General features: G+C 37.3%; 1 protein-coding gene across 4 annotated transcripts in view; it reads right to left on the bottom strand.

The window, feature by feature from the left end:
* Positions 1-13,663, bottom strand: part of GOLM2 (golgi membrane protein 2) — a 103,722-nt gene that overhangs the window by 37,965 nt on the left and 52,094 nt on the right. For all 4 annotated transcript variants that reach the window (XM_049897824.1, XM_049897827.1, XM_049897826.1 and 1 more), the window contains exons 7-8: positions 6,018-6,116; positions 4,825-4,995 (exon numbers count right to left, since the gene is read on the bottom strand). In XM_049897824.1, the coding sequence (XP_049753781.1) occupies positions 4,825-4,995; positions 6,018-6,116 (270 nt within the window). The remainder of the gene's footprint in view (positions 1-4,824; positions 4,996-6,017; positions 6,117-13,663) is intronic.

Here is a 13,663-nt window from a genome sequence, read left to right on the forward strand (position 1 = left end):
TCTCTTTTATATCCCAAAATAAACTGCCTCAAAACACAATCCAATCTTGTAGATTGAGTCCTGCCTCACTAACACAACTGCCACCAAGCCTTCCTCATTAACGCCATAGAGGCAGGATTTACATCATATAGGAAAATCACACAATACTGGGAATCATTGCCCAGCCAAATTGATACACAAATTTTGGGGGAGACACAATTCAATCCGTGACGCCAAGCATGATGTCCTTACCCAGGGACTGGTCCCTCCCGACAACATGTCCAAAGTAAGTGGGATGAAGTCTTGCCAGCCTCGCTTATAAGGAACATTTGGGCTGTACTTCTTCCATGACAGATTTGTTCATTCTTCTGGCAATCCATGGTGTATGCAATATTCTTTGTCACACTGTAATTCAAAGACATCAATTCTTCTTCTGTCTTCCTTATTCATTGTCCAGCTTTCACATGCATTTGAGGTGATTGAAAAATACCATGGCTTGGGTCAGGAGCACCTTAGTTCTCAAAGTGACATCTTTGCTTTAAAACACTTTAAAGAGGTCTTTTGTAAAAATGCAATGCATTGTTTGATTTATTGACTGCTGCTTCCATGGGTGTTGATTGTGGATCCAAGTAAAATGAAATCCTTGACGACTTCAATCTTTTTCTCTTTGTCATGATGCTGCTTATTGGTCCAGTTGTGAGGATTTTTTTGTTTTCTTTATGTTGAGGTGTAATCATCATTAAGTGCTTCAAGTCCTCTTCGCTTTCAGCACATAAGGCTGTGTCATCTGCATACTGCAGGTTGTTAATGAGTCTTCCTCCAATCCTGATGCCCCGTTCTTCATACAGTCCAGCTTCTCAGATTATTTGCTCAGCAAACAGATCGAACAGATATGGTGAAAGAATATAAACCTGATGCACACCTTTCCTGACATTAAACCACGCAGTATCCCCTTGTTCTGTTCAAATGACTGCCTCTTGATCTATGCACAGGTTCCTCATGAGCACAATTAAGTGTTCTGGAATTCCCATTCTTCACAATGTTATCCATAATTTGTTATGACCCATAAAGTCGAATGCCTGTGCATAGTCACTAAAACACAGGTAAACATCTTTCTGGTATCATCTGCTTTCAGCCAGGATCCATCTGACATCAGCAATGATATCCCTTGTTCCACATCCTCTTCTGAATTCTAGTTGAATTTCTGGCAGTTCCCTGTTGATACACTGCTGTAATCTTTTTTGAATTACCTTCAGAATAATTTTACTTGCATGTAATAATTTTGTTTGAAATCCACATTCTGTTGGATTATCTTTCTTTGAAATGTGCAGAAGTATGGATCTCTTCCAGTTGGTTGGCCACATAGCTGTCTTCCAAATTTCTTCACATAGATGAGTGACTACCTCCAGTGTCGCATCTGTTGGTTGGAACATCTCAATTGTTATTCTGTCAGTTCCTGGAGTCTTGTTTTTCATCAATGCCTTCAGTGCAGCTTGAACTTCTTCCTTCATTACCATTGGTTCTTGAGTATATGCTGCCTCCTGAAATGGCCGAACATCAAGCAATTCTTTTTGGTACAGTGACTCTGTGTATTCCTTTCATCTTCTTTTGATGCTTCCAGCAGGGTTCAATACTTTGCCCATAGAATTCTTCAATATTGCAACTCGATGACTGACTTTTTCTTCAGTTCTTTCAGCTTGAGAAATGCCCAGCGTGTTCTTCCCTTTTGGTTTTCTAATTCCAGGTCTTTGCACATTAGAATAAATTGTCTTCTTGAGTCACTCTTTGAATGCTGTTTAGCTCTTTAACTTCATCATTTCTTCCATTTGCTTTAGCCACCCTACATTGAAGAACAAGTTTCAGAGGCTCTTCTAATATCCAATTTGGTCTTTTCTTTTCTTTCTTGTCTTTTTAATGACGTTTTTCTTTTTTCATGTATAAATGTTCTTGATGTCATCCCACAACTCGTGTGTATCAATTTGGCTGGGCCATGATTCCTGGTTTTGTGGGACTTTCCTACATTTTGTAAATTCTGCGGCTATGATGTTAATGAGGGAGGCTGGGCGGCAGTTGTGTAAGAGAGGCAGGTTTCAATTTACAACATTGGATTGTGCCTTGAGGCAATCTCTTGGCATATAAAAGATAGAAGTGAGCAGAGAGACTGGGGATCTCCTACCACCAGGAGCAGCACCAGAAGCAAAGTGCATCCTTTGGAACCAGGGTTTCTGCACCTTAGAAGCTCCTCGACTGGGCAAGTTTGAGGACAAGGACCTTCCTCCAGAGCCGACAGAGAGAGAAGGTCTTCCCCTGGGGCTGACACCCTGATTTTGGACTTTTAGCCTACCTTACCGTGAGAAAATAAACTTCTTTTTGTTAAAACCATCCACTTCTGGTATTTCTGTTATAGTAGCACTAGATAACTAAGACAACACCACAAAATGGATGAATCTTGAAAACATTATGCTAAGTAGAAGAAGCCCGACACAAAAGGCCACAAATCATATGATTCTATTTCTGTGATGTATACAGAATAGGCAACACTATAGAGACAGAATGCAGATTAGTGGTTGCTGGGGCTGCAGGTAGGCGGAACAGAGAGTGAGTACTTAATGGATGGGGGTTCCTTTGGGGTGATGAAAATATTCTGGAACTGGATACTGATAATGGATGCACAACATTGTAAATGTGCTAAATGCCACCCAATTGTATACTTCAGCGAATTTTATGTTATGTGTATCTTATTACAATAAAATTTATTTTTAATTTAAAAAACATGCATAATAAAGTCTCATGTCAGGAAAGGCAATAGAAGAGGAAAACTGTGATGTAAGTGATTTACAAAAGGTTACTATCTGAATCATATAAAGACTTGATGCAAAAGATATCAGATCAATCTCCAAAGCTGTCGGGCTAAATGGTCAAAACTGATACACAGATTATATACCAAGAAATAATTACCGTAAAATCCCTCACAAAAATGACCAGGCCCCAAAAATAAATGCTTATTAAGACATCTTTAAAGAACCATTATATTCCAAATACCTTATGAAAAGAAAAATTCATTTGTGGTCAGGAAATAGACATACTTAACCATCTCCAGTGACACTGTAAAATTGTTCTAGAGAACAATCTGACAATAAGCAACACAAGCTATAAAGCCAGTCAAGTGCTTTGACCCAGAAATTTCAGTTTAGGGACTATACTTTTAAAGGAACACCACAAGTAGGAGGAGCAGGAAATAAATTGGAGAAAAAAAAATCACAGCCAACTAAAATGAGAAAAATAGGGAATAATCTAAACATCCAATATGGGAATAGCTAAGTGAACTATTGTTAGTACCTAAACCCAGTGGAATATATATATAAATATACACACACACGTACATATATGTGTATATATTTAAAATGGTAAGTATGCAATTATCTGATAAAGATGTATTTGATAATGTCAATTAAAAAAGTAAACCATAAAATTGTATGCGCACTGATTTATAACTCTATATACATAAATGAAACAGAATTTGGAGTAAGAGTTTAAAACCGAATAGGCTCTTTTAAAAATAAGTTTCAGAGATTAATATTTCCCTAATAATTAATTTCCAATTACATTCTTTATAGAAAAGTTGGTTAAAAAAAAAATACGTAAGGCAACAATAAAATATTTTAAAGGATAAAGAACTATAAGTTTAGAAGAAAATCTTAAGTACCAAATTAAGATATTTTATTTTGTTATACCCTTACTACAAATTTCTTTTTGCTGAGATAAAAACCTCTGGGACGAACCCCTAATATGATTTTGAGAAAATATTTTTACATTATATTTAAAATGTTAGCCATATTCTTATAAAGAAAAACATGCTTTAAACAATATCAAGGAAGGAAAATCAATAATGAAATGTGTGCAAAGTATATATTCATATATATACAGTAATATGAATGACTGTTATAAGACCAACAAAAATACCGTGACTAAATTCACTGATGTTAACAATGTTTAGTTTTCACCCTACAATCTGTGTTCAAATAACTATCTAAACACTGCTGTAAACAGTGGCTGCCATTGTAGCCATCAGAAAAGGTAAAGAAAGGCAAATTGGAGCTATTAGAAATTGTGTCTGTTTGGAAGTGGAAGATGGGAAGATGCCATGAAGAGCAGAAGCAACGAACAGCAACGATAAGTGAGCTGACCTTACAGGTGCTTTCCTGCCCAGATTATTCTCTGCTACCAGAATTTTCCTCGCACTTTATGAGAGTCCACCGATTACAGGGTTATGCAGGTTAACGTACTTCATCCATATATCAAAAGTAATATCTTTGAAACAGTTAGTAGCCATACTTCATTACACAGCACTACAAATTTATTCCACCTGCTTGCTTTTCTCCTAATGCTTAAATGAAGCAAACTGCAATTGGAAGAAATGGATAGAAGCAGGATAAACCGTTCACTATGGCAGTCTCCCCAGATCTATGTTTCTCCCAGAATGCTTCATTTTTTTCAAAACTATACCTTCCCTCCTGTGCAATCAACATTTTCATTCATATATCTTTACTCACTTCACCAAAGAAATGTACTGTCATAAGGACTAGTAGCATTTTTTAAAAAATCAACTCACCTGAAATTTATTATTTAACATTAGAGAACAGAAAAAGTTTAAAGTCTTCTTTAAAACAGTCTCTTACCCATTTACAATGTGCTTTTCTTTTAAATTTTGTGGCTCTCACACTTTCTCTCTAAATGCATATTACTACACATTCAGTAGAGATAATAAAGACCTTCATTCAGACTTGTAAACATATTATATTTAAATAAATATTTTTAATATAATATTCATCAACTGATTCTTACTTTGTTTCAACTTATGGAAATCACCAACTCTATCCTTGGTAGCCTGCTTTAGTATATCTGTTTGAATTCTGGGCTCACTCTCCCTGTTTGGGCCCGAAATAAAATGCTGAAGAGGATTGGAAGGTATCTGATTTGAAGAACCAGGGTTTCCATTGTGGTTTACGTGTGAATCTGCGGAAAAAAAAAAAAAAAAAAAACATCAAATTAAGGTCATATGTGACAAAAGAACTTCATAAGACCTGCTTCAGAAGAGCTCAGACACACTTTTATCTGACATTGGGCAGTCATATACCTTTTTTTTTTTTTTTTTTAAGCTTTATTCTTATTGCTCTAATCAAATCTCATGTACAACAAATGTCATTTCAGCTGCCAGAAGTTTCCTAAGCGTACCCAGGTAAGTATCTCTAATACCGAATATAACCCTACTTTATATAGTAGATTAAAATGGCAATATTATCTGTATCTTTTCCTCCCTTCAAAATCCATATTGCTGGCAGGAATCTCCAAAATCCAGTAAGGCTTCTGGAATTTCTAATCTCTAAGTCATCTTCATCTATACAGTGACTCACAACTGTTAGCTCCTCGTTCTTTCTCACCAGTATCTCCTGGGTATAATCTCTCTTCCTTCGGTTCCCTTTCTTTCCTCCTCAAAGCCTTCATTCAATCCTTATGATAATAACTTTGGATTCAGAAACCTATGCCACACTGACTCCTACATCTTCCCTTCCACCAATGCCCTTAAGCAGCTCCTTCAAGCATATCAGTTCCCATTTTAGGGGAACATTTCTATAAAACTGAATAGGTGTTCAATAGAAGACAGATACATTGACATTCATAAGAGTCCTCAGTAAATAGTGAGTTCAACACAGATGGGTATAGTAATTTATAGAAGGCCTTCGTGAGATGATTTGAACAAGGTGAATATACAGCGAGGGGCTGAGAGGAAGGGGAGTCCAGAGTGGCAGAACAAATAATTCTACTCTTAAGAAAAAGACTATAATAATCCATTAGACAAAGTGCATTTTTAAATGATAATTTCTTCCCAAGCTTTTACTCGTGACTTAAAAACATACAACACTAACTGGAAGAATGAATGCCACTTCACTGTGCTGCTAAATGTCACATTTTATAATATAACAATACGCAACTAATAAATTGTTTTCAAGTGGAATTCCGAGAATAAGACTTCATACCTGGAGCCATATTTGGGAAGAGAGGTGGTCCAGTTGCAAGGTGGGACACTGTTTGATGATTTTCATGTTGAGAAACTAAAATAGGGGGCTTCTTTAAAGCTAAAAGGAAAAAAAAAAGGTCCACCTTATTCGTAATTTATGATATCTATAAATCAGCCCCCATGAATCTATTTAAACTATACTCATTAAATTACTCATATTCTAATTTTATAATCCCTGTAGTTGGTATATTAATTCATTTATGGTTACTAATTATAACATTGTGCCATTCACCACAGATATTGGTGATCAATTAATCTGGTGAGTATATAAACTCCATGACAGTAGGAACTCTATCTTGTCCTACGTTGTCTCTAATACCTAGAACAGCACCTGGCATATAATAGGAGCTCAACAAAGATTTCATGAACGAATGAATAAAAAAGTGAGTCTCTTTAGATACAGAGATATTCAACAGTGAAACAGGATTAATAAAAATTGACATTTACATATTAGGCGAAACAATGAGAATATGCTATTCTAACTTGTTCAGATTTGAAATAAAACAAATATGACTGAATCAACAACTTGAGATTTTATTTTATTAACTATTTTTTTAAATACTATTTTATTGCATTTTTGGTGAAAGTTTACACAGCAAACTAAGTTCCCCTTTAACAATTTTTATACAATTTGTTCCATGCCATTGGTTATAATTTTTACAATGTCTCAGCATTCTCATTATTTCCTTTCATTCTCTTTGGTTTGTTTCCATTTTCCATTGATCTATCTTCCCTTCCCCTCCTTACCTTCTCCTCTTTGCTTTTGGGTAAATGTTGACCGTTTTGTTAACTGTTCAAGGTAATACATTACCCACAGGTGATATTCTTCGTTTTATAAGCCAGTCTATTATTTGGCTGAAAGGTGCCTGAAGAAATAGCTTCAATTCCAAGTTCAAAGGGTATCTTAGGGCAACAGTCTCAGGGATTCCTCTAGTCTCTATTGATCCAGACGTTTTTTAGGAATTTGAGTTTTGTTCTACATTTTTCTCCTATTCTATCCAGGACCTAATATTGTGTCCCTGGTCAGAACAGTTGGTAGTGGTAGCCGGGCACCACCTAGTTCTTCTGGTCTCAGGTTAGAAAAGGCTGCGGTAAAGGATAAAGAAGGACACTACATAATGATTAAAGAGACAATTTACCAGGAAGATATAACCATATTAAATATTTATGCACTCAGTGACACGGCTGCAAGATACATAAACAAATTTTAACAGAACTGAAAAGCAAGATAGACACCTTCACAGTTATAGTAGGAGACTTTGACACACCACTTTCGGAGAAGGATAGGACTTCCAGTAAGAAGCTCAAAAGAGACACGGAAGACCTAATTGCTACAATCAACCAACTTGGCCTCATAGACTTACACAGAACACTCCACCCAACAGCTGCAAAGTATACTTTTTTTTCTAGTGCACATGGAACATTCTCTAGAACAGATCACATATTTGGTCATAAAACAAACCTTTGCAGAATCCAAAACATCCAAATATTACAATGCATCGTCTCAGACCACAAGGCCATAAAAATAGATATCAATAAGGGAAAAATCAGGGAAAAGAAATCGAATACTTGGAAACTGAACAATACCCTGCTCAAAAAAGACTGGGTTATAGAAGACATTAAGGAGGTAATAAAGAAATTCATAGAATGCAACCAGAATGAAAACACTTCCTATCAAAACCTCTAGGGCACAGCAAAAGCAGTGCTCAGAGGTCAATTTATATCGATAAATGCACACATACATAAAGAAGAAAGAGAGAAATCAGAGAACTGTCCCTACAACTTGGACAAATAGAAAGCGAGCAACAAAAGAATCCATCAGGCACCAGAAGAAAACAAATAATAAAAATTAGAGCTGAACTAAATGAATTTAGACAACAGAAAAACAACTGAAAGAATTAACAAAGCCAAAAGCTAGTTCTTTGAAAAAATTAACAAAGTTGATAAACCATTGGCCAGACTGACTAAAGAAATACAGGAAAGGAAACAACCCAAATAAGAAATGAGATGGGCCATATCACAACAGACCCAACGGAAAATAAAAGAATCATATCAGATTATCACGAAAAATTGTACTCTAGCAAATTTGCAAACCTAGAAGAAATGCATGAATTCCTAGAAAAACACTACCTACCTAAACTAACACAATCAGAAGTAGAACAACTAAAAGGACCCATAACAAAAAAAGACATTGAAAAGGTAATCAAAAAACTCCCAACTAAAAAAAGCCGTGGCCCGGACGGCTTCACTGCAGAGTTCTACCAAACTTTCAGAGAAGAGTTAACACCACTACTACTAAAGGTATTTCAAAGCATAGAAAATGATGGAATACTACCTAACTCATTCTATGAAGCCACCATAACCCTGATACCAAAAGCAGTTAAAGACACCACAAAAAAAAAAAAAAAAAAAAAAACAATTACAGACCTATATCCCTCATGAACATGGATGCAAAAATCCTCAACGAAATTCTAGCCAATAGAATTCAACAACATATCAAAAAAATAATCCACCACGACCAAGTGGGATTTATACCAGGGATGCAAGGTTGGTTCAATATTAGAAGAACCATTAATGTAATCCACCATATAAATAAAACAAAAGACAAAAACCACATGATCTTATCAATTGATGCAGGAAAGGCATTTGACAAAGTCCAACACCCATTCATGATAAAAACTCTCAGCAAAATAGGAATTGAAGGAAAATTCCTCAACATAATAAAGGGCATCTATACAAAGCCAACAGCCAACATCATTCTGAATCATTAAGAATGGGAACCAAGCAAGGATGCCCTTTATCACCGCTCTTATTCAATGTTGTGCTAGAGGTCCTAGCCAGAGCAATTCCGGCACTGGGCAAGAAATAAAGGGCATCTGGATTGGCAAGGAAGAAGTCAAATTGTCTCTATTTGCAGATGACATGACCTTATACACAGAAAACCCTAAGGAATCCTCCAGAAAACTACTGAAACTAATAGAAGAGTTTGGCAGAGTTTCAGGTTACAAGATAAAGATAAAAAATCACTGGATTCCTCCACATCAACAAAAAGAACATGGAAGAGGAAATCACCAAATCAATACCATTCACAGTAGCCCCCAAGAAGATAAAATACTTAGGAATAAATCTTACCAAAGATGTAAAAGACCTATACAAAGAAAACTACAAAGTACTAGTGCAAGAAGCTAAAAGGGACCTACGTAAATAGAAAAACATACCTTGCTCGTGGATAGGAAGACTTAACATAGCAAGAACGTCTCTTCTACCAAAAGCCATCTACATATACAATGCATTTCCGATCCAAATTCCAATGACATTTTTTAATGTGATGGAGAAACAAATCACGAACTTCTATGGAAGGGAAAGAAGCCCTGGATAAGTAAAGCTTTACTGAAAAAGAAGAAGAAAGTGGGATGCCTAACTCTACCTGATTTTAGAACATATTATACAGCCACAGTAGTCAAAACAGCCTGGTACTGGTACAACAACAGGCACATTGACCAATGGAACAGAATTGAGAACCCAGATATAAATCCATCCACATATGAGCACCTGATATTTGACAAAGGCCCAGTGTCAGTTAATTAGGGAAAAGATAGTCTTTTTAACAAATGGTGCTGGCATAACTGGATATCCATTTGCAAAAAAATGAAACAGACCCATACCTCACACCATGCACAAAAACTAACTCCAAGTGGATCAAAGACCTAAACATAAAGACTAAAACGATAAAGATCATGGAAGAAAAAATAGGGACGTTAGGAGCCCTATTACAAGGCATAAATAGAATACAAAACATTACTAAAGATGACGAAGAGAAACCAGATAACCGGAAGGTCTAAAAATCAAACACCTATGCTCATCTAAAGACTTCACCAAAAGAGTAAAAAGACCACCTACAGATTGGGAAAAAATTTTCAGCTATGACATCTCCAACCAGCGCCTGATCTCTAAAATCTGTATGATTCTGTTAAAACTCAACCACAAAAAGACAAACAACCCAATTAAAAATTGGGCAAAGGATATGAACACGCACTTCACTAAAGAAGATATTCAGGTGGCTAACAGATACATGAGAAAATGCTCTTGATCATTAGCCATTAGAGAAACGCATATTAAAACCGTGTTGAGATTCCATCTCACTCCAACAAGGCTGGCATTAATCCAAAAAACACAAAATAATAAATGTTGGAGAGGCTGCGGAGAGATTGGAACTTTTATACACTGCTGGTGGGAATGTAAAATGGTACAACCACTTTGGAAATCTATCTGGCGTTTCCTTAAAAAGTTAGAAATAGAACTACCATACAACCCAGAAATTCCACTCCTCGGAATATATTCTACAGAAATAAGAGCCTTCACACGAACAGATATATGCGCACCCATGTTTATTGCAGCACTGTTAACAACAACAAAAAGCTGGAAGCAACCAAGGTGTCCATCAATGGATGAATGGATAAATAAATTATGGTATATTCACACAGTGGAATACTACGCAATGATAAAGAACAGTGATGAATCTGTGAAACATTTCATAACATGGAGGAACCTGGAAGGCATTATGCTGAGTGAAATTAGTCAGAGGCAAAAGGACAAATATTGTATAAGACCACTATTATAAGATCTTGAGAAAAAGTTTAAACTGAGAAGAACACATCCTTTTGCGGTTACGAGAGCGGGGAGGGAGGGAGGGTGGGAGAGGGTTATTTACTGATTAGTTAGTAGATAACTACTTTAGGTGAAGGGAAGGACAATACTTAATACAGGGAAGGTCAGCTCAACTGGACTGGACCAAAAGTAAAGAAGGTTCCTGGATAAACTGAATGCTTCGAAGGTCAGCGGAGCAAGGGCGAGGTTTGGGGACTAAAAAAAAAAAAAAATGGCCTCAGGGGACATCTAAGTCAATTGGCAAAACAAATTCTATTAAGAAAACATTCTGCATCCCACTTTGAAGTGTGGCGTCTGGGGTCTTAAATGATAACAAGCGGCCATCTAAGATGCATCAATTGTTCTCAACCCACCTGGAGCAAAGGAGAATGAAGAACACCAAATACACAAGATAATTATGAGCCCAAGTGACAGAAAGGGCCACGTGAACTAGAAATTTACATCATCCTGAGACCAGAAGAACTAGATGGTGCCCAGCCACAACCGATGACTGCCCTGACAGGGAGCACAACAGAGAACCCCTGAGGGAGCAGGAGATCAGTGGGATGCAGACCCTAAATTCTCATAAAAAGACCAGACTTAATGGTCTGACTGAGACTAGAAGAATCCCGGCAGTCATGGTCCCCAAACCTTCTGTTGGCCCAGGATAGGAACCATTCCCAAAGACAACTCATCAGACATGGAATGGACTGGATAATGGGTTGGAGAGAGATGCTGATGAGGAGTGAGCCACTTGTATCAGGTGGACACTTGAGACTGTGTTGGCATCTCCTGTCCGGAGGGGAGATGGGAGGGTAGAGATGGTTAGAAACTGGCAAAATGGTCACGAAAGGAGAGACTGGAGGGAGGGAGCAGGCTGACTCATTAGGGGGAGAGTAAATGGGAGCATGTAGTAAGGTGTATATAAGTTTATATGTGAGACTGACTTGATTTGTAAACTTTCACTTAAAGCACAATAAAAATTATTTAAAAAAAAAGAAAAGGCTGTGGTTCATGTGTGCTATTAGTACTGTGAACTAGTTTCTTCTTTGAGCCTTTGATTTCTTTCATTCTCTTTTGCTTCATATGAGTGGAGACCAATAGTTGCATCTTATATGGCCATTCGCAAGCTTTTAAGACCCCAGATACTACTCACCAAACCAGGCTGTAGAACACTATCTTTGTGAACTGTTATGCCAACTAAGTTGTACCCTGAGACTATGGTCCCAAGCCTTTTAACCCAGGAAACCAATCCTGTGACTTGTTTTGATATGTCTAAAAAGCCTCCATACCTGTGTCCCCTATATGGTTTTTAATATATGTGGATATATATGCAGCACACGCAAACGTGTGTATACACATGCCTACAGGTACATCTATACACGCACATGCATTTACTCACATATGCCTTCCTGTACACGTACAGTCATCCCTCCATATCCTCAAGAGGTTGGTTCTAGGATCCCCTCGGATACCAAAACCTGCGGATGCTCAAGTCTCTTATATGAGATGGCACTGTATTTGCATGTAACCTACGCACATCCCCCCCGTATACTTTGAGTCATCTCTAGGTTACTCATAAAACCTAATACAACGTAAATGCTATATAATTAGTTCTTACACTGTATTGTTTAGGGAATAATGAAAAGACGTGAAGCAAACAATGCTCAAAGGAGTGCCGGCGAGAGACTGAGGGTCTGTGAAATGAAGGGAGGCTACAGCAGGGTATGCCGACACGTTTCATTTACTTGTATTCAGCCCAGTGCTTAATGTGGAGCAAATTCAAATTTTGCTTTTCGGAACTTTTTTTCTTTTTCTCTGAATATTTTTGATTCATGGCTGGCTGGCTCAGAAGATGTGAAACCTGTGGATACGAAGGGTTGACTGTATATGCATTCATATTTACCTATGTAACCACACACAGATTTTTGGTTGTTTTTACCGTTCTTGCAAAATTGTGTGTGTTACAGCATTTTCCAAAATTGTCTCTTTTTCTCGTGTACTTCTTAGTATCTTTATACACCTTAGTTAAGTTGTTCTGACTTCACCCATATTTGGGATTGCCTTTCCCAACACCAAATGTAGTGTTTACTATCTAGAAAGTGATTCCCCCCCCTTTCACTCCCATCCCTGGCAACGATCAAAGGAGCTTACTTTCTGTGTGTGTATCTATTCTTCACTTTTTCTAATAGTGGGGCCATACAATATTTGTCTTTTTGTGACTGACTTATTTCACTCAGCATAACGTCATTTAGATTCAACCACGTTACAAGAGGTTTTGCGGGGTCATCATTATTGTTTATAGTTGTGTAGTATTCCATCGCATGTACGTACCACAATTTGTTTATGCATTTACCTGTTAACGAGCACTGTGGTTGTTTCCATCTTTTTGCTATTGTGAATAATGCTGCAATAAACATAGGTGTGCAAACGTCTGTTTCTGTCACTGCTCTTATATCTCTAAGATATATACTTCTGAGTGAGATTGCTGGATCACCAGGTATTTCTACTCCTAGCTTTTTGAGGAAGCCCCATACTGTTTTCGATGGTGGTTATACCATTTCACAATCCCACCAGCAATGTATAGGAGTTCTAATCCTCCCACAACCTCACCAGCATTTGTTTTGTTTTTTTGATCACTGCCATTTTTGTACGGCTCAGGTGGTATCTCATTGTAGTTTTGATTTGCACCTCTCTAATGCCCAGTGATCTGGAGCATCTTTTCATATATTTGTTAAAGAGACTGCTTATTCCCCTTGGAATGGACTTTGGCCCTTTGTTGAAGATCAGCTGCCCATAGATGGATGGATTTACTTCCGGGTTCTCAATTCTATTCCATTGGTCTCTGTGTCTGTTATCGAATCAGTACCAGGCTGTTTTGAATACTGTGGCTGTATAGTACATTTTGAGATCGGGAAGTGTGAGCCCTCTTACTTTGTTCTGCTTCTTCAAAGTTGC

Source organism: Elephas maximus, chromosome 10 (assembly GCF_024166365.1).
Source record: "Elephas maximus indicus isolate mEleMax1 chromosome 10, mEleMax1 primary haplotype, whole genome shotgun sequence".
NCBI lineage: Eukaryota > Metazoa > Chordata > Mammalia > Proboscidea > Elephantidae > Elephas > Elephas maximus.